This window comes from Zalophus californianus, chromosome X (assembly GCF_009762305.2).
Source record: "Zalophus californianus isolate mZalCal1 chromosome X, mZalCal1.pri.v2, whole genome shotgun sequence".
Classification (NCBI taxonomy): domain Eukaryota; kingdom Metazoa; phylum Chordata; class Mammalia; order Carnivora; family Otariidae; genus Zalophus; species Zalophus californianus.
Window position 1 is genome coordinate 58572172 of NC_045612.1, and position 19084 is coordinate 58591255.

General features: G+C 35.0%; 1 protein-coding gene across 2 annotated transcripts in view; it reads left to right on the top strand.

Annotated features, from left to right (window-relative positions):
• The first annotated feature begins 10302 nt into the window (after positions 1–10302).
• The window catches only part of POF1B (POF1B actin binding protein), a 103735-nt gene continuing 94953 nt past the window's right edge, over positions 10303–19084 (top strand). For both annotated transcript variants that reach the window (XM_027608279.1, XM_027608278.1), the window contains exons 1-2: positions 10303–10367; positions 10498–10821. In XM_027608279.1, coding sequence (XP_027464080.1) covers positions 10540–10821 — 282 coding nt within the window. In that variant the 5' untranslated portion in view covers positions 10303–10367; positions 10498–10539. The remainder of the gene's footprint in view (positions 10368–10497; positions 10822–19084) is intronic.

Sequence of the window (19084 nt, forward strand, 5' to 3'; positions counted from 1 at the left end):
CTCTGATCCTTTCTTCTCTTGTCTCTTTCATGGTTTGTTAGCTTTCTTTAGCAACATACTTGGATTCTTTTCTCTTTATTTTTTGCAAATCTATCCAGGTTTTTTATTTGTGGTTATCATTAAGTTAGTATATAAAATCTTTATATAGCAGTGTATATTAAGTTGATGGTCGCTTAAGTTTAAGGCCATTCTTTATTCCTCTCCCCCTCCCCACGTTTTAGGTGTATGATGTCATATTATTCATCCTTTCATTTTATTAATCCCTTGACTAATTTTTATAGAAATATTTATTTTTACTGCTTTTCTTTTTTTACTTTTCATATTCTCAAATGGTCTTTCCTTTCCACTCAAAGAGTCCTCTTTAATATTTCTTGTAGAGCTAGTTTAGTGGTCATGACCTTTGGTTTTTGTTTGTCTGAGAAACTATCTCTCCTTCTGTTCTGAATAATAGCCTTGTTGGATAGAGTATTCTTGGCTGCAGGTTTTTCCCCTTTCAGTAACTCGAATATATCATGCTATACCCTTCTAGCCTGCAAGGTTTCTACCCAAAAACCCACTGTTAGCCTTATGGGGTTTCCCTTTTATGTAACTATATTTCTTTTCTCTTGTTGATTTAATTTTTTTCCCTTATTGTTAGTTCTTGCCATTTTAATTACTAGCATCTTGGTGTGGACCTCCTTGGGTTGAATTTGAGAGGGGATGTCTGTGCCTCCTGGATCTGGATATCTGTTTCCTTCCCCAGATTAAGGAAGTTTTAAGCTATTATTTCTTCAAATAAGTTTTCTGCCCCCTTTCTCTCTCTCCTCCTGAGATCCCTATAATGCAAATGTTATTATGCTTGATGGCATCACTGAGTTACCTAAGACTATTCTCAATTTTCATAATTTTCTTTCCTTTTCTCAGGTTGGTTACTTTCCATTTGTCTGTCTTCTGGTCATTAATTCATTCTTCTGCTTTATCCAGCCTGCTACCTATTCTATCAAGTGCATTTTTAATTTCATTTATCGTGTTCTTCATCTCTGATTGGCTCTTTTTTTCTCTTTGTTAAGAGTCTCACTGACGTCCTCCATGCTTCTCCAGTCCAGTGAGTATCTTTATTATCATTACTTTAAATCCTCTATCAGCCATGTTACTTACATCCATTTTGCTTTGGTCTCTTGCTGTAGTTTGGTCCTGTTCTTTCATTTGGCAGATATTTCTCTGTCTCATTTTGTCTGACTTTCTGTATTTGTTTCTATGCGTTAGGAAAGTGAACTACTTCTCTTGCTGTTAATGATAATAGTTTTTTTTAAGAAGTCCTATAGCACCCTGCAGTGCAGTGTCCCCTGTTCCCCATGGACTGGAGCTTCAGGGAGTGTCTCCTATGTGTGTGGCATGTGCTCTGCTATTATTTTTGCCTCGTTTTCATTCAGCCTAGTTATCTGAAGATGCTCTTTTTGCCTGCTGTGGGCAATGTTTGGTCCCCAGGAGGGGTGGGGTGCATTTTAAGTAGGTGTGCAGTGGTCTGCTTGTGATATGAGACCTGCCCCTGCGTCTGCCAGAACTGAAGCCCCACAAAACACACAGTTCAGGAGATATGGTGTTGATAGAGTTTGGGCTGGTCTTCTGGGGAAGGGGCCTACAGTGCTGGGACTGAGGCCAGTATGATTGGGAAGCGTGGATCCACTGACTTGTAGAGGGTGAGTGTTTGATGCAAACCAGTCAGGTGTTGAGTGTTGGTGCTGTGCTCGTTCTTGCAGATGGTGATTGTTTATGCAGGGGGGACAAAGGAGGAAAATGTCACCTGTCAGTTCCTTTGTTCCTGGAGGGGTCACCCCATGATCCCTGTCTCTTCAGGCCACACTGAGATGAGCAAATCACTCTCCCTCCCATCTTCCCCTGGCTTCCTCCTGGTTCTATGCTGTATCTGCATAGATTGTTTGTCATGCTGTCTCTTCAAGGGCAACGACCCTGCTTCCTTTTGTCCTCTAGGCTCCCCCAGAGCAAGCATGTGGATTTTTTAAATTCCAGGCTTTAAGTCCCACTAGTTGTAAGAACTCATGAAACTCGGCCCCTTTACTTTCAAAGGCTAAATATTATGGGGATTCATCATTATAAAATCTGTTTTTTTTTGCTCTTCTCTGTCCCACCAACTCCCTCCCTACTGTGGATGGTGATGGTCTGTTTAGTTCCTAGACCACATCCTCACCCTTCCTACTTTCTTCAATGTGGCCTCTTTAGTTGTGGAGTTTGTTTTGCCAGTCTTCAGGTCATTTTTGTTTTTTGTTTTACACTAGTGTGAGTGTTATCTAGTTGTAGCTTAGGGTGCTCCTACTCTGCCATCTTCCCAGCTGGCCATTTTTTTAATAAATCTTAAGTGATGTACTCCTCCTACTTTGCTCGTTTCTTTTTATTCAAAATTTGTATGGCTATTCTGGTACTTTTATCTTTCCATATAATTTTTAGAATCCACTTTTGTGTGTCTACAAAGAATCTTCTTGAGATTTTTATTGGGATTGCATTAAATTTGTAGACCAATTTGGAGAGAACTGTCATCATAACTATATGGAATCTTTTGATCTATGAACATAGGATCTTTTCCCATTTATTTGGGCCTTGTTTGATTTCTTTCATTGGCATTTTGTAATTTTCAGTATGCAGCTCATATATTGTTTGATATATGCTTTAATATTTCACTGGGGGGTTATGAATGTTATTTTTTTAATTTCAATTTCCAATTATTCATTGGTAGTATATAAAATTCTATTGATTTTTATATTTTACCTTGTATCTTGCAGTCCTTCCGAACTCACTTATTAGTTCCAAAAGTTTTTTGTAGAGTCCTTAGAGTTGTCTACATAGAGAATCATACCATTTGCAAATAGAGGTAGTTTAACTTTTTTTCCTTTCAAATGCAAAATCCTTTTATTTAATTTTCTTCCCTTTCTTTCACCACTCATCTTTCACAATATCATCATGTATGATATTAAATAAAAGTGGTAAGAGCAGACATTCTTGCTAGTTCCTGATTGTAGGATGAAAACATTCAGTCTTTTATCATTAAGTATGATAATGTAAGTTTTTTGTAGATGCCTTTTTTTGATTGAAGAAATTTCTATCTTTATCTACTTTACCAAGACTTGTTATCAGGCATGATGTAGGATTTTGTTAAATGCTTTTTCTGCATTTACTAAGATAATTATTTTTTTTCTTTTTTGGATTGTTAATATGGTGAATTCTATTGATTGATTCTCAAACATTGAATTAGTCTTGCATTCCTAAGGTAAACCCCACTTGTTCATAATATATTATTCATTTTATATATTGTGGATTTGAATTACTAATATTTTGATGAGGATTTTTGAGTTTATGTTCATGAGGATTGTTTTTCTGTAGTTTTCTTGTATTGTCTTTATTTTTAATATCAAGGTAATGCTGGCCTCATAAAATACATTATAAATTATTCTTTTCTTTTCTATTCTGTAGAAGAGATTGTATAGAGAATATATTGATTTTTCCTTAAATGTTTGGTGGAATTCAACATTTTTATTTCTGGAAGTTTTATTATTATGTTTCTAGTTATTTTGTAGATGTAGGATTGATCAGATTATCTATTTCATCTTGGGTGAGCTGTGGTACTTTGTGGTTTTCAAGGAATTGGTCCATTTCATCTAAGTTGGAAAATGTATGTGCATAGTTGTTCATAGGGCACTTCATTATCCTATTAATGTAGGTGGAGTCAGTAATGATATCTCTTCTTCCATTCATGATTTTGGTTATTTGTACTTTTTTTTTTGGTCCATCTTATTAGAGGATTATCAATTTTATTATTTTTTAAAGAACCATCTTTTGGTTTTATGAATCTTCTCTACTTTTTTCTAAATCTTACAGATTTCAGTTTTTTTTATTTGTTTGTTTGTTTCAAGTTGTTATTTAAATTCCAGTTAGTTAACATGTGGTGTAATATTAGTTTCAGGAGTAGAATTTAGTGATTCATCATTTACATATAATACCCAGTGCTCATCACAACAAGTGTCCTCCTTAATACCCATCACCCATTTAGCCCATCTCCCTGCCCACCTCCCCTCTAGGTAGCCTCATTTAGCCCATCCCCTTGCCCACCTCCCGTCCAGCAAGCCTCATTTAGTCCATCCCCCTGCCCACCTCCCCTCCAGCAAGCCTCAAGTTTTTTATCTACAATTAAGAGTCTGTTTTACGATTTGCCTCTCTGTTTTTCCCCCTATGTTCATCTGTTTTGTTTCTTAAATTCCACAGATGAGTGAAATCATATGGCATTTGTCTTTCTCTGACTAACTTATTTCATTTAGCATAATACAGTTCTTATATTTATTATTTCCTTTTTTCTGTTCGATTTGGGTACTTTTGTACAGAATTAGGGGAGGTGGGGGAATGGGTGAAATAGATAAGGGAGATTAAGAGTATACTTATCTAAATGAGCACTGAGTAATATATAGAATTGTTGAATCATTATATTGTATACTTGAAACTAATATAACACTCTGTTAATTGTACTTCAATAAAAAGATGTTGATAATCAAAGATACTCTAATGGATCCCCCCTAATAAAAATAACCACTCACCCCCAAGATAATAAAACTCCTTATGATTTCTTTACATTGCACACAGATATCTAGAACAAACATCACAAGACTTTACCTCCCAACAAACTCTTTCACCCTAGCCAAGCTTTTTAAATTATAAATGACTGCCTTACAATCAAACTTCTTTATACTGTCTTCTTTTTGTTAAATTAATTGGGGCTTCTCTGTGACTAAGTTATCTGGTATTTCCCTACTTCTGTTGTTTTTCCCTTTTTTAAGTCCAGCCTGCCTTATATATTACTTTCTGGTTTAATCAGATTTCCATCTGCAAATCCATAGCAAGCTCTTTTTCCTTTATCCCCAACCAAATTTAGAGCAGAATGTTTAAGAACTGCCATTTATTGTATAGCTACTATGTACCAAACACCATGCTAAACACTTTTCATGCATTTTATCTAATCTACACAACAAATCCTTTGTTAGAGGCTATTATCCATTTCACTGAGAATAACAGAAGCTCAGAGAAGTAACATGATTTGCCAAGACATAGAGCTAATATATAGTAGAGCTAAAATTTAAATCTAGGTTTGTATGACTGCAAAGCTACACTCATCACAGTATATAGTCTTCTGGTGTACTCCAATATTCTCCTTTTATTAAAATAAGTATATTTTATATTTAACATCAGATAACTTAGATAGATATAATTGATGTACTACACCGTAGTTCATTCTCATTCTAACTTCTCGATATATATAAAACAGTTTGACTCTTACCAATCACCTCTATTATAGACTTTTAATCACCTGAGCTGCTTATGAGTTCTTACCTAATACACTGAAAGTCTCATCTCTCTGGCACTACCATCTTCCTCTTTTATCCAAGCCTGCCCCAAACATATTGGTATAACTCAGGGATTTACAAATTGTAGTGTGCCTCAGAATCACCACCAGAGCTTGTTAAACAGATTGTTGAGCCCCACCCTAGAGTTTCTGAGTCTGGAGATCTGGGGTGAGGCCCAAGAATTAGCATTTGTAAAACTTTTCCTGGTGAAGCTAATGCTTCTGGCTCAGGGACCTCACTTCAAGTATCACTGGAATAGTGATATGGCTTGATCAAATGTTCTTTAGTATGTTTTCATGATATTGATAGAATTATAAATTAGATGTGAATTCCCACTTGCTTTATGAGTTTAGTTTAGAGTATATGGAGGAAAAAAGCATAAAGAAGAAAAAAATCTGAAAAATACAAGTAACCGAGGTTATTCCACACAAAATATATTCCATCACCAAAAAAACTTGAAAAACTCTATGCATCACATCACCCATTTAGAAGATCATAGTGTATATTAGCTTATGAAAAGCTATAATTATGTCAGTAAAGCTACTTCTCAAATTATATTTAACCAAGTATTTCTTAAATTCATTTGGAGGCAAAACACTTCTCTTTTCTAGATATAACACTCTGGTGTTATTCAAGACATACTTTGAGAAATGTTGCTGTAAAGTTATCTTTTTTAGAAAGGTCAGATATCCCTAGGGGTCTGCCAGAATCATAGAAGCTTGGTCTCTACTCAAATGCATTAAAATCATATGGAGGAGTGATTTACTTTGTCTCGAATCAAAGTCTGGTTTTCTCTAGCATGGCTCTTGGAACATTGCAATTAGTTCTGAGCAAAATTATGCCACAGTTAAAATTTGCTTAAGGACTGAGATTCAGAAACCAGGATAAGGGATAACCAAAGGTCTTTCAGAGATCACTTATTTCTAGTTAAGTATGTGTATCATCAAACACCTGATAATTTGATAAAAACTTTTGACTGAATTGATGTTAGACTGAACTGTTCAGTTTGTAAACTTCATCATTTTTTTTAATCAAAACAATCTTTTTTTCATATCTAATATTCTGAAACATTTCTCAGTCTAAAGTTTCCCAACAGCAGTTAGGCAAGCTCAACTTTAAGATCTGTCAGAAGGCTGGAATGGAGTTCTGCTAGATCAAGTGACCTGGACTCATTTAGTAAAACATAGGTGCTTTCATACAATATCTCATTATCTTGGGCTTCAGCTCTCTCTGACCAACGATTATTGACTCTTTCCATATAAACATATTTCTTCTTGATCATAGAAAAGACAGGAGTAAAAAGACTTGAGTAACTTCACTTTAACTCTCTACCCTTTGCCATTACACCATGAGCCTCAACAGTGGGCCAGGGCTTGCGATAGACCTGGCTGTCATTCCCATAAAACAGATGGTGGGGTACAGGATTAGTTATACATATAAAAACACTACTGCTGATGCTGATGAAATTCATTTGGTGTTAAAGTTTTAATTACTTACATTGTTTAATATTCTAAGATAGTTCTGTACAACCATTTTGGTAAATTAATTACTGATCTATTTTACCTCAGTGGTTTTAGGTAACTAAGCTTTTCAAAAACTAGGCCCATTCATATTTGCTTTTCAAACCCTACTATTTTACAGAAATCACGCACATCATCTGTGAGTAATATATTTAAAAGCTTATACATGGATAGTGCATTAAAATTAGCAGACACATTCTCGTTTGATTCTAATAACAATTTTATGAGGTAGGTAAAATCAAGACTTTTTCAAATGATCTTCAAGACATCTCAGTCAAAATATAATCAGTTTTTTTTTAATTATGAATAATGTATACAGCAAACATTCTGATCCTTAGCCCACCCTTTACTCCTACCATCAATATGGGAAGTTTCATTTTCTACTTTCTACATCTCTTTAGTTATTTGAATATTTTTAAATAAAGATTTATTTATTTGAGAAAAAGAGAGAGAATGAGCAGGGGAAGGGGCAGAGAGAGAAGGAGAGGGAGAGTAGCAGACACTGTGTTGAGTGCAGAGCCCAACATGGCGCTCAGTCTCACCATCTTGAAACCATGCCTGAGCCAAAGTCAAGAGCCAGACACTTAACCAACTAAGCCACCCAGGTGCCCAAATTATTTGAATTTTTAAAGAATGAATTATTTTTATAATCAGGAACAAAATTTTTTTAAAAAAATCTGTTAGAACTGAATTAGTTTCTAAGGGCATATCAGTTTCTAAGGGGAAATCAAATCTATCATATAAATGAGTTTTTTTCAGTACTAAACATAAAATATCTATATTACTGAGTAAAACAAAATAACTGCCAGAAATATAATTTAGGATTCTGTGAATAAGTCTGGAGCTGAGAATAAGGAATCAACTCTAACTATTCTATCCACCAATGTTAGAAGGGTAGCATAATCATGAAGATTGCAGAATACAGTGTCAATCCCTTGGGTTTTCATGTAGAAAACAGGCAAATACCATTATTAAACAGTTTAATATATTTATATGCATTTATTAATAAAAATAGGTGAGAATATCATTTGCATTAAGGAGAAATAAAACAATTGGAGATTCAGATCATTGAAAGCACAGATAAATTTTCAGAAAAGGAGCGGAAACTTTGGTAAGAATATTGATAAACCTCTCTGAGATGAACCAGGGTGGTCAACATCTATTTCAGAGTTGGATGTGGTTTGTCTGCCAGATAGTCCTTAATTTCATTTCTTATATACTATCCCTGAGCTTTAAGCTCTCTCTCTCTCTCACTATCTCATACCCAGGGATGGGGAAAAATAATGGACGAGGCTCAAGGATTTCACACATTAATTTTTGCCCAAGTGCATAAAGGTGGTTGCCTCAAAATGCCATATATCCAAGAAATGTGGAAGGCAGGTATAGTCACCATTTTATGGATGAAGGAATTTTTATTGTTCATCTCCATTTCTATTTAGTAGGCCATCTCTTGGCTGCAGATATTAACAGTACTATGTGTATGTATTTGTGTGCTTGTGTGTATTTTAAATCCAGATTTCAACAATCAGAGCTGACTAGATGACCTCACTTACCCATTCCTTGTTCACACATAAAGCTTATCTAAAATGATACTGCTAAGGATATTAACAGGTTGTTTGGCAGGCTATTTGGCAGGTAACATGTTTCTAACTAAATTTTCATTGATTCTTGAGGAATAGCATTAAAATGAACAAGAATTAGATTTGAAGCATATAGCACACAATGTAAATATACAGTAATTTATTTTTAATAATTTTAAAGTTATCAAAATTGATTTTCAACATTTTGCTCACTTCTCCCCCATAAAAAATGTCCATAGTTTCCTTTTAAAAGTCACTTACAAGCTAGCAGTTGAAAACTGTATTTTGATTTTCCACCTAGAAGATTTATTAGATGGCCAGATGCAGAACACGATTTTAAAATTTATATAGCAAAATAATACAGTAAATAAGAGCTTAGCCTCAAAAATGAGTTGCCCTGTATTAAAATCCTAGACCCACCATTTACTAGTTGTTTAACTTTGGGAAATGTCTATGCCTCTCTATGTCTATGCCTCCATTCCTTTTCTATCCACCCTCATAAAGTTGTGAGGATGACAGCTAATCCATGTAAAGCTCCTCACACAGTACCTAGTCATAGTAAGTTACAGTAAATCACTATTTTTTATTCACTTAGCAAATAAAAGGCTGGCTAACCAACTCAATGATACTCTCTTCCTCTCCAGAATGGTGATGGTGTGCTAGATTCTATGGTGTATATACACATTAGGAAGACACCCCTTTTCTGAAGACATACTTGATGAGTATTCTATAGGTCAGTGATGCTGAAGTATCCTGCGGGGCAAAATTTGATGGGTAAGTAGGCATTATGATTGTAATTTCAAGTAGTAATAAATATAAGTGCTGAACATGTTTAAATCTCATTTCACAAAGTAAGGCACCTTTCAGGACTTGCAGCTCCCTTACAACAAGATACTAAAAAAAAAAAAAAAATCAAACCCATTATTTCTTAGGGCACACATAAAGTACCCTGCAAAACAAGGGGTGCGTGGGTGGCTCAGTCCATAAGCGTCTGCCTTTGGCTCAGGTCATGATCCCAGGGTCCTGGGATTGAGCCCCACATCGGGCTCCCTGCTCAGCCAGAAGCGTGTCTCTCCCTCTCCCACTCCCCCTGCTTATGTTCCCTCTATCGCTGTCTCTCTGTCAAATAAATAAATAAAATCTTTTTAAAAATTTTAAAAATGCAAAACAATAAATATAAATGCTGAACTGCAAAGCATTTGTAGAATGGTAAGATCTTTTTTGACCAATCTCCCATTTATAGACAACAATTCAATCATTCAGACAAATCTACTTCAATATATGTTAGAAAGTCATATGAGGCCTGGAGCAAGATACACAGTCCATAAATTAGAGTTGCTAAAAGGAGACCCTATAGTAATCTTCCTTAAATGAAATTACCAGCTGGGTTTTGCAAAGAATGCAAATTTATCTGTGAAAATTGGTGTGTCCCTAGGCTAATACCTTGTATTTTGGTCTGGGACTCCGGAATGATAATCCCCATGCCTGTAATTCTCTTTGGTAAGCTTAAGAACCATGGGAGAATCATTTTCATGTGACGTTTGTGACTTTTTCTCTAGTAAGTTTAGGCATGAGCATATCTTTGCCTATTTACAGTTAAATGAATTTCCAAGACTGTGGACTTGGAAGCTATGGCTTCAGCCCTAAAATTCCTCATTTCTGTTCTTTCCAGACTCCCTTACCTACTTGAATGCAGCCTTGTATCTCTGTGGCAAAGCAGGGCCTTTCCTGGCAGGTAAACCTGCCAGGTGAATCCACCCCTGAGGGGCGTGTCAGTACCATTTCCTGGAGCAAACTCACAGGGTGGCTCTACTTTTCGTTTGCACTCAAATAACTTTGCTTCCTCCTCTGCAGCTGCCAGACCAGTTCCTACTGCTGCTCAGGTAACTCTAACCTCTCCAGGGCACCACTACAGGCAGAGGGGGTTGATAAATGACTTCTACGTGTGCCTGCTTGCCTTCCTTCTTACCCTTATTCATGAGCGTTCTCTCTCTCTCTCTGTTTGTTCCATAGGGAGAGTGTCTGGGAAGTACCTTGCTGACCACTGAGAACATCATGAGCTCAAGCTATTGGAGTGAGATGAGCAGCAGCAGCTGTGGAACTCCACAGCCCCCAGAGGTGCTACAGTGCCAGCCCCAGCATTACCACTGCTACCATCAGTCCAGCCAAACCCACCACCCACCAGAAAAAAATGTAGTGTACGAGAGAGTGAGGACCTACAGTGGGCCCATGAACAAGATGGTTCAGGCCTTGGACCCCATCACCTCACAGGAAGTGCTCTCTCCTCTCAAAACTGCCTCCTCCTACCAAAGTTTGGTTTGGAGCAACCATTCTCAGGTACCATAAAGATAACTATGTGTGATTTGTAGAGAGGGGATATTTTCAACCTCATTTCTTTTCTTTCTGCTTCTCTGCCTCTGTTCTACAGGATGTTATCTTTTGGTGGATTGCAGCTATATAAGCAATGTACGGTTACTCAAATTCTATCTCTTGCTGTTCTTTCATTTACTAGTGCCTGTGGTTGTTTAACAGTTCCAGTGAGTTGTATAATCTAACTAGAGCATAGAATGACTCATTTTTTTGTTGGATTTGATTGAAATATCTGATCTGGGGTATTCCTTTGCCCTTACCATAAAGGAATCCTCAACTTGAATACAATAATTTTTATAGAATAGGTTCCCACTGATTCACTTTATTTCAGAAGTAAACAGGTTTTTTATATCAAATATGGTAGTTCAAAGACAATGAGTTACATGGAGTAATGAGCAGTTGTGTTCAGCAAATAGTATGCTGCTCCTGGATAAGTCACATGCACAAATACCTGTTCAAATTGTCATATGTGTTTCATCTTCTGAAAATGACACACTGGTTCTTATACAGCCAAAGTGAATAATTTATGCATATTGGTAGAAAGAGGATTGAAAGAGTGGATATAGGATCGAGGAAGGCAAGATGTAAGCAACTGTTATATAAAAGCTTAAAAAAGCAGAACTCTAAGACAGCCATTAAAATGAAATAAAATTGTTTTTAAAGGGGTTATTTTAGTATCATTATCTGTTCTAATAATCTTGCCAATGAATGTAAAGGAACATTGCAAGACTATAAAATTAAAAGCTATGCCTGTTTTCATTCTTTGAATCCCTTTACATTTATAGACATAATGTAAATTTGTGTGACTTTGAGCTTTCTGGAAACATCTGTCCAAACTAAAATTATGTTTTCAAGATTAAATTTATACTGGAAAGAGCTCAAAAAGCAACTATTGGGATGATATTATCCGATGTTCATTATTTTACCAATCTGGAATAATATGGGTTATTTTTCCCAAAACCACAATTTAAAATAGGATATGAAGCAAAATTCTAAAGTATATAATAAAACTATTCTTGAAAGAATTTTTATTTTTTTATTTTTATTTTTTTAAAGATTTTTTGTTAATTTGACACAGAGAGAGAGAGCACCAGCAGGGGAAGTGGCAGACAGGGGCAAAGGGAGAAGCAGGCTCCCCAGCAGAGCAGGGAACCCGATGTGGCACTCCATCCCAGGACCCTGGGATCATGATCCAAGCCGAAGGCAGTTGCTTAACCAACTGAGCCACCCAGGCGCCCCTAAAAGAATTTTTAAAGACATAGGTAACACAATTACAAAGGCCACAATTTTACTGATATTTCATGCTTAGCTTGAGGGAAACAATATTAAGAAAAAATCCAGGATTCACTTCAGTAATTTCCTAGTTGAAAAAAACTCCACTTGTATTGAAGTCAAAGGAAAGAAAAATATGAAGGTAAAAAATACTATTTTGCATAATTGATAATAATAATGTGAATGTACATTTCAATATTTAGTATTAAGATGTTAATGAACAACAAAGTGGGTGTCATCTATGTTCCTTAATAGCCCCCAAAACAAGGCAAAAACAAGTTACTATTACTATAGAAATGCTAAAAATCACCCTCTCTGTCATAGTCATTTAAAAACATTAATCTCTTTTCTTGTCAACTTGCTAGTAAAGATAGATAAAAATGTAACAGCAGAAATTTAACAAATTATTAATATTCATTACAGAACAAGTTTTAGGGTCACTTTATTGTATACTCCTTAGTTCAACTTTCCTTTTTAATAATCCCAGAACCAAGCTGGTCAAGCTTTTTTACAAGACTTTTCTTCTTTCTACCTGATAATTACTAAAGTGATCCTTGTAAGACTCTCTCCATCTTGAAACACAGTTCCCCATAGAGGAGATTATAAAGAACCCTAGGGACAGAAAGCATGGTCACAAAAACTGGGATAAGAGATTGGAATGGAGTGTTCTGAAGTCTAAAGTTATTTATAATTGAAAAGAAAGCAAAGTAAGGGCTGTGTGAAGATGAGGTAGGTGAAATTCTACATATGTAGTAAAGGACAAAACTAAGAAGTTTCATTCCCTTAGTGAAACAAGAAGAAGGAAAATTTGACTATAAAATTTCAAACTGAGTTAGATATCAAAGGGCATTTACAAATCCGCTAAAAGATAATTTGGCAAGAAAGTTTTTAGGTATTTGTCACAAATAATGTGATGAAGAAGCTCTTCTCTTTTATTTTTCTTTCTCCTTGTTTCTTGGCAGGATGGCATTGTATAAAGTAGAACCAAGATTTGATCTGAAATTACCTTCATGTTAATGTAATGGGTAAGATGAGGCAGCAGGTTTATTATATACCATGCCAAACAAAAGAAAACAGTACATATTACTCAATATGTACCTTTTGTTTCATGTTTTAATAAAGTCTCTATATGCCATGTTTTAGAGACATTTTGAGTTGGTATGTAGCAACTATTCTGATGCTAGAGTTTGTGATCCTCACAGGCAGGAAAATGTGTATTATAATCAATTGTTGGTTATCATAAATGCAGTTAAACTTTTACTTTGTCTTTTAGCATTTTGGTGTTTGGATGACATTCAGATAATTCATAAGATTTAAAAATATAAGTAATTGGGGTGCCTGGCTGGCTCGGTCGGTAGAGCATGAGACTCTTGATCTCAGGGTTGTGAGTTCAAGCCCCATGATGGGCGTGGAGCCTACTCATAAAATAAATAAAATAATAAAGTAAAAATAAAATATAAAAAATACATAATTGTCAGTAGTAAAATATGTTCCCTTCGAGAAACTGAAATTGATGTCACTCTTCTTTGTTTCCTGATCTTAATTTTAGCTTATGTAGTAGACACTTTAGATTTAACTAAAGGCTTTTTGCAGCACTTTAGTATTTTCTATTTCTGGCTTTTTAGTGCATGTTTTTCCTCTATTGCCTTCTTGTGCACTAGAAGGGTATTTATAAATATAAACATATTTTAAATTTCTCCAGATATAATGTTGCTTTGTTTCTTGTATATAATTAATATATATATTTTATTATTCTCTCAGTATTATTTTATCTGATTGATAGAACAGAGAAAATTGAATATAGAAAATAGTTTTGGTGAAATTATCTAAATTAATTCTAGAATTAAAATTACCAGGTTTATCCATATGGACAGGTAAACTCAAACAGAGGGTAATCAAGGGCACAGATGCATTTTAAAACTGAATGCAGTCTTGTAAATAAATTAAGTTCTAGAAACTACACAAAACAAAATAAAACAACCTACCTTTTTAAAGAGCTCAGCCTTTTAAAGAGCTTAAATATTAACCTACCATCATTAACTCAAAATGAAATACTGCCTTAATGAACACCATTGATGTAAAATTACTCAACATATATATTTCCCATCCACTAATTTAGCTTTTCATGAAGTTCAAGCTATTTTCCATGTATGCAAAGGAACTCTGTTGTATGAGAGAGAATTGAATCAAAATAAAATGTTTTTTAATGTCATTCATTGAATTGAATATTTATTAAGTGCCTATTATATAGGAAGCACTGTGATTATTTGGATAAATACGATTTGCTTATCCCAGGGAGAGTCCACGTTGAGGATAAGTGTAGAGGACCTGGTCTGTAAGTGTTCCATATGTCTATATTTCATTTTTAAATATTATTTTGTGCTTGGGCCATCAATATTTTATTGAATAAAACAAGTTTTGGTGAAAGAAGGGACCTCTTAATGTGTCATATGGGTTACCATTCTTTTGAAGTTAAAACTTGCAACCAAATTTAACTCTAGAAGCATCTGGGGAGAACGTGTTTTGTTTTGTTTTTTGTTTTGTTTTGTTTTTTAATTTGACAGAGAGAGCGAGAGAAGAAGCAGGCTCCCCGCCAAGCAGGGAGCCCGATGCGGGGCTCGATTCCAGGACCCCGAGATCATGACCTGAGCCAAAGGCAGACACTCAACCATCTGAGTCACCCAGGCGCCCCGAGAATGTGTTTTTATGTGCGTTATTGATAGCAGAGGCTCAGCTTGGGTTTATCTTTGTTTACATGATTTTTTTCCCTTTTTCCCTTTTCATTGGTTACAAAGATTGTGGATAGCTCCCTTGCTGTGCCAGGATTTCTATACAGTATCAGAAAAATTTCTTGTTCTGCGGGGAGGGGTGTTTTGCTTTGATAAATTGTTGTTCAAGGGTGTGGTCACTAAAGTGAATGATTGTTCAGGGAAGTAGGTTGTAGAAAAATAAATGAGGTCATAGGATAAAGAGGCCCATGTTTTCAGCTTTGGTCAGCACTTTTATGCTTGCAGTTAAATAAAGCTATAGAAATTGTGAGTGCAACTAATTGTTGGGTAAAAATGCCCATGCCAATTGTCTCTTTTTTAAGGGAGGCTTGATAAATTGCTGGGCCTGTTTTCAGGCCATGACACTCACAAGCTGTCCTTGTGTGTCTATGTGACAAGGTGGGGAAGGGAGGCAGGGCAAGGGGAAAGGAGGTGAACTGGTCCTTTGACTGCTATGATCTAAATTTCTTTTCTTGACAACTCATGGTAAAACAACTGGGATATCTGCCATGCTCTTAAATCCCATTTATTTTTATTTAAATTTTTTTTATTTGACAATAGTTGACACACAACGTTACATTAGTTTCCGGTGTACTACATAGTAATTCAACTTCTCTATACATTTTGCTATGCTCACCACAAGTGCAGCTACAATCTGCCCTCATACAACGTCATGACAATATCATTGACTATAGCTCTTATGCTGTGCCTTTTATTCCAGTGACTTATTCATTCCATAACTGGAAGCCTGTATCTCCCACTCCCCTTCTCCCGTTTTTCCATACCCTCACACACCTTCCCTCTGGCAACCATCAGTTTGTTCTTTGTATTTATAGGTCTGATTCTGTTTTTTGTTTGTTAAACCCCATTTAAAAGTTAAAACCTTTGTAAACAAGTATATTTGAGCTAACTTTTTTTTCTACACCAGCAGGTATGGTAATATCATCTTTTTTTTTTATTTCCAACAGAGCATATATACTTCTAGTTTTTAAGGACAAAAAGCATATACTGCAAAGAGACTGTATACTTTATTTTTTCTCCTAGTTTCCTTCAGGAAAAGAGAAAGAATGAGTCTCTTAAATGAGGGATTTCCTTTGGAGGAAAAGAATGAGGGGAAGAAGTTATATTTCTAATACATTCTAGTACATTCTATTGCTTTCTTAACATGAGAACAGAATCACAGATTTTATCCTAAATCAAGGAAGTGTTTGTTTCATGTAAAAAAAAAGATCATTATAATTTATATGTTTCTTCCTGTACAAAGTTCAGAACAATATTGAACAATAACCTAAGGCAGATGTTTAACCATGTTATTGGCTTTGAAAGGTTTTAACAAAAGCATCTTTTAAACTATTCAAGGAATGTATTCAAATGGCAGTTGGCCTTGGCAAATTCTGTCAGCATAAATGTCAGTTGGTATTTAAAGATATTGCCTCTTTTGCAACTGTTAGTCCTACACTGTTCCTAAGCCGCTATTATTACTTTCAGTGATTCTCATAGTCATTTTAAGACTCCTTCTTGGAACATTATATTATTTATTAGTTTTTTAAAGTTTTAAAGTTCAAATTAGAAAGTTCCATGTTCATTTCAACAAGTTTCCAAATATTTAGAGAACAAAGTCCTATGCTGTGTATGTAATCTCTATTGCTTAATTCTAATTCCCAGCAATCTTGCCATCTCTCCTGTATTTATTACACCAAAGACTTGAACTCTTTGATAAGAGTTATCAATAGTAAATAAAAGCTAATAGGTGTTGGCTACAGAGGTTCATATTTTGCAGAGTATAAAGATGAGTCACAGAAAACATTGTGTGGAGAAAATGGCCATACAAATGAATCTATGGGGAATGGCTCATAGAGAGCTGCAAATAATAAATGGGCAGTGATGAGGTAGACTTTAGCATAACCAAACTATGAAACAATCTAGTGTAGTGGCCAAGAGTGTAGGTTTATGTTTTAAATGTCTTGGGTTTAATTACTGGTTCATGGTCATGCTAGCTATAGGTATCAGTTGCTTAATTAGTAAAATGGGACAAAAATACCTAGCTCATAGGATTGTTGCTAGAGTCAAATTCGATAATACATTATGGAAAACACACAGCATAGTGTCTGACACATAGTATTAGTGTCGTAGAACCTGGAATAAGTTTTGACCTCTCAGGACCTCAGTGTCCTCATTTGTAAAGTGGGGACAGTAATACCTTCCTTCAGGGTTTTAGTGAGTATTAAATGAGATAACATGTGAAGGTGTTGAGCCCACTGTCTGGACACTCAATAATTCTTTCCATTTTTATAATTGATTTATAAAAATATAGTCAACAAAAGCCCCTAGTTGCACAGACAAAATAGGATAATAGATAACTAATGAATAGACTGTAAAGTAAGAGTTCTTTTAACACTGGAAAGATTAGGTAAAGAGGTATGTTTGAAAGGCTTATTAGTGTTCTACTAGCTAAGAAAGACTAATGAGGAAAACCATTAAGCAATTTTCTAAAACTCATGGTATATGATCAAAAGACTGGAACAGCAGGAATATATTTATAATGTTTACTGGCATAAGTATCCTTTAGAAAGAGTAATTTGGACGTTCCCATGCTCTTAGAGTCTTTGAACTTGAACCTTAATATTTGAGATGGAGTTTTTTTAGTTTGTGCTTTTTTTCCTTTTTAAAATGCAGTGACACTGGGCATTAAAGCTTGTTTGCTGTCTGCCTCTTACCTAATTTTTCCTCTAGAGCTACACTTCTAATAGAGTAGCATGTGGCTATTTTCATTTATATCTAAATTAATCAAAATCAAATAAAATTAAATATTGTGTTCCTCATTGCACAAGTCACATTTTAACTGTTCAACAGCCATATGTAGCTGGTGGTTACTGTATTGGACAACACAAATGTAGAACATTTCCACCATTGTATAGTGTTCTACTGGACACTGCAAATCTGTACATTCAGGCTTCTCATTTGAAAATAGAATTACCTCTAAAGATCATCACATTCAAGGAAATTTATGGTGGTACAAATGTGTGATCAAAGTGCTGCCAATTTATATGATCAGCTATAATGGGTAGATAAAAATGAAATAAAAATGAAGCTACAAACTCTCAAAATATAAGTTTAGAGTGACTATTTTAAGAGAAAGAGAATTAAATTCATAAACTTTAAAAAAAGAGAATTAAATTCATAAGTCTAAATAAAAGATTTGTATGTGTGTATATATCCTTCTGTTTATATGATTTTCCCAGAACCTCACTTTTTGGCAGAGCAAATGGTTAAGAAGAGGAAAAGACGAAAAATGACCTCCCTCAATCAAAATGCATCTTTCTTTCTTTTGGGCACATGATCTGTTTTTCATAACCTCTCTGGAACTACCTATCTCCCTTAACCTACTGAATTAATTTTAAACTTCAGTAAGTAAAGTTCAAATATCATTCTCATTTTTACAGATGTGGTAACTGAAGCACAGAGATGTTATATGACTTACTAAAGTTCATATAGCTAATATGTGGTAGAACTAGGATTTAAATCTAGCAGTCTAGTTCCAGGTCTATGCTTGTAACCTCCATGCTATGCTATATATTCTTGGTCTACACATCTGACTCTTATTTATGTTACACAGTAACATCCAATATCTGATTCCTATTTTCACTTCATGATCATGTATGTGCTTCCATTATGAACCACTTATAATCTTTTGGCACAAGCCAGGACATAAATAATAGTGTAGTGAACATTTCAATGTGTTAAAAGTTTGTTATTTACCAAGAAGACAGACATTTTTTACTGCTGTTTGGAACTCTTTTTTTAACATTTTTCTTATAAATTGTATTGATTGTTTTTTATCAAAATATATAAGGCTCCAGCACTGGGTAGTAAGTTGATAACTTTTTAGTTATTTAAAAATTCATAAGTGCTTTAGGAGAACTTCGATAGAAAAATATTATGACTAAATAAAATCAACTTTTACCTTATTGTGGGATTTATAATCTCAGCTATAAAATGTCATTTACTTTGTAGTTCAAAATATTTTCAAAAACTTTAATAATTGAGTTCCAAAGTTAGGTTCAAACTCCTCACCTTGATGATGTTAAAGTGTCTCCTTAGAACAGTCCTATCCTACTTTTACCGTGTTATTTCCCACTACCCACTTCCTCCCACCTTTGTCCTGGACACACTGTACTGCTGATTCTTGA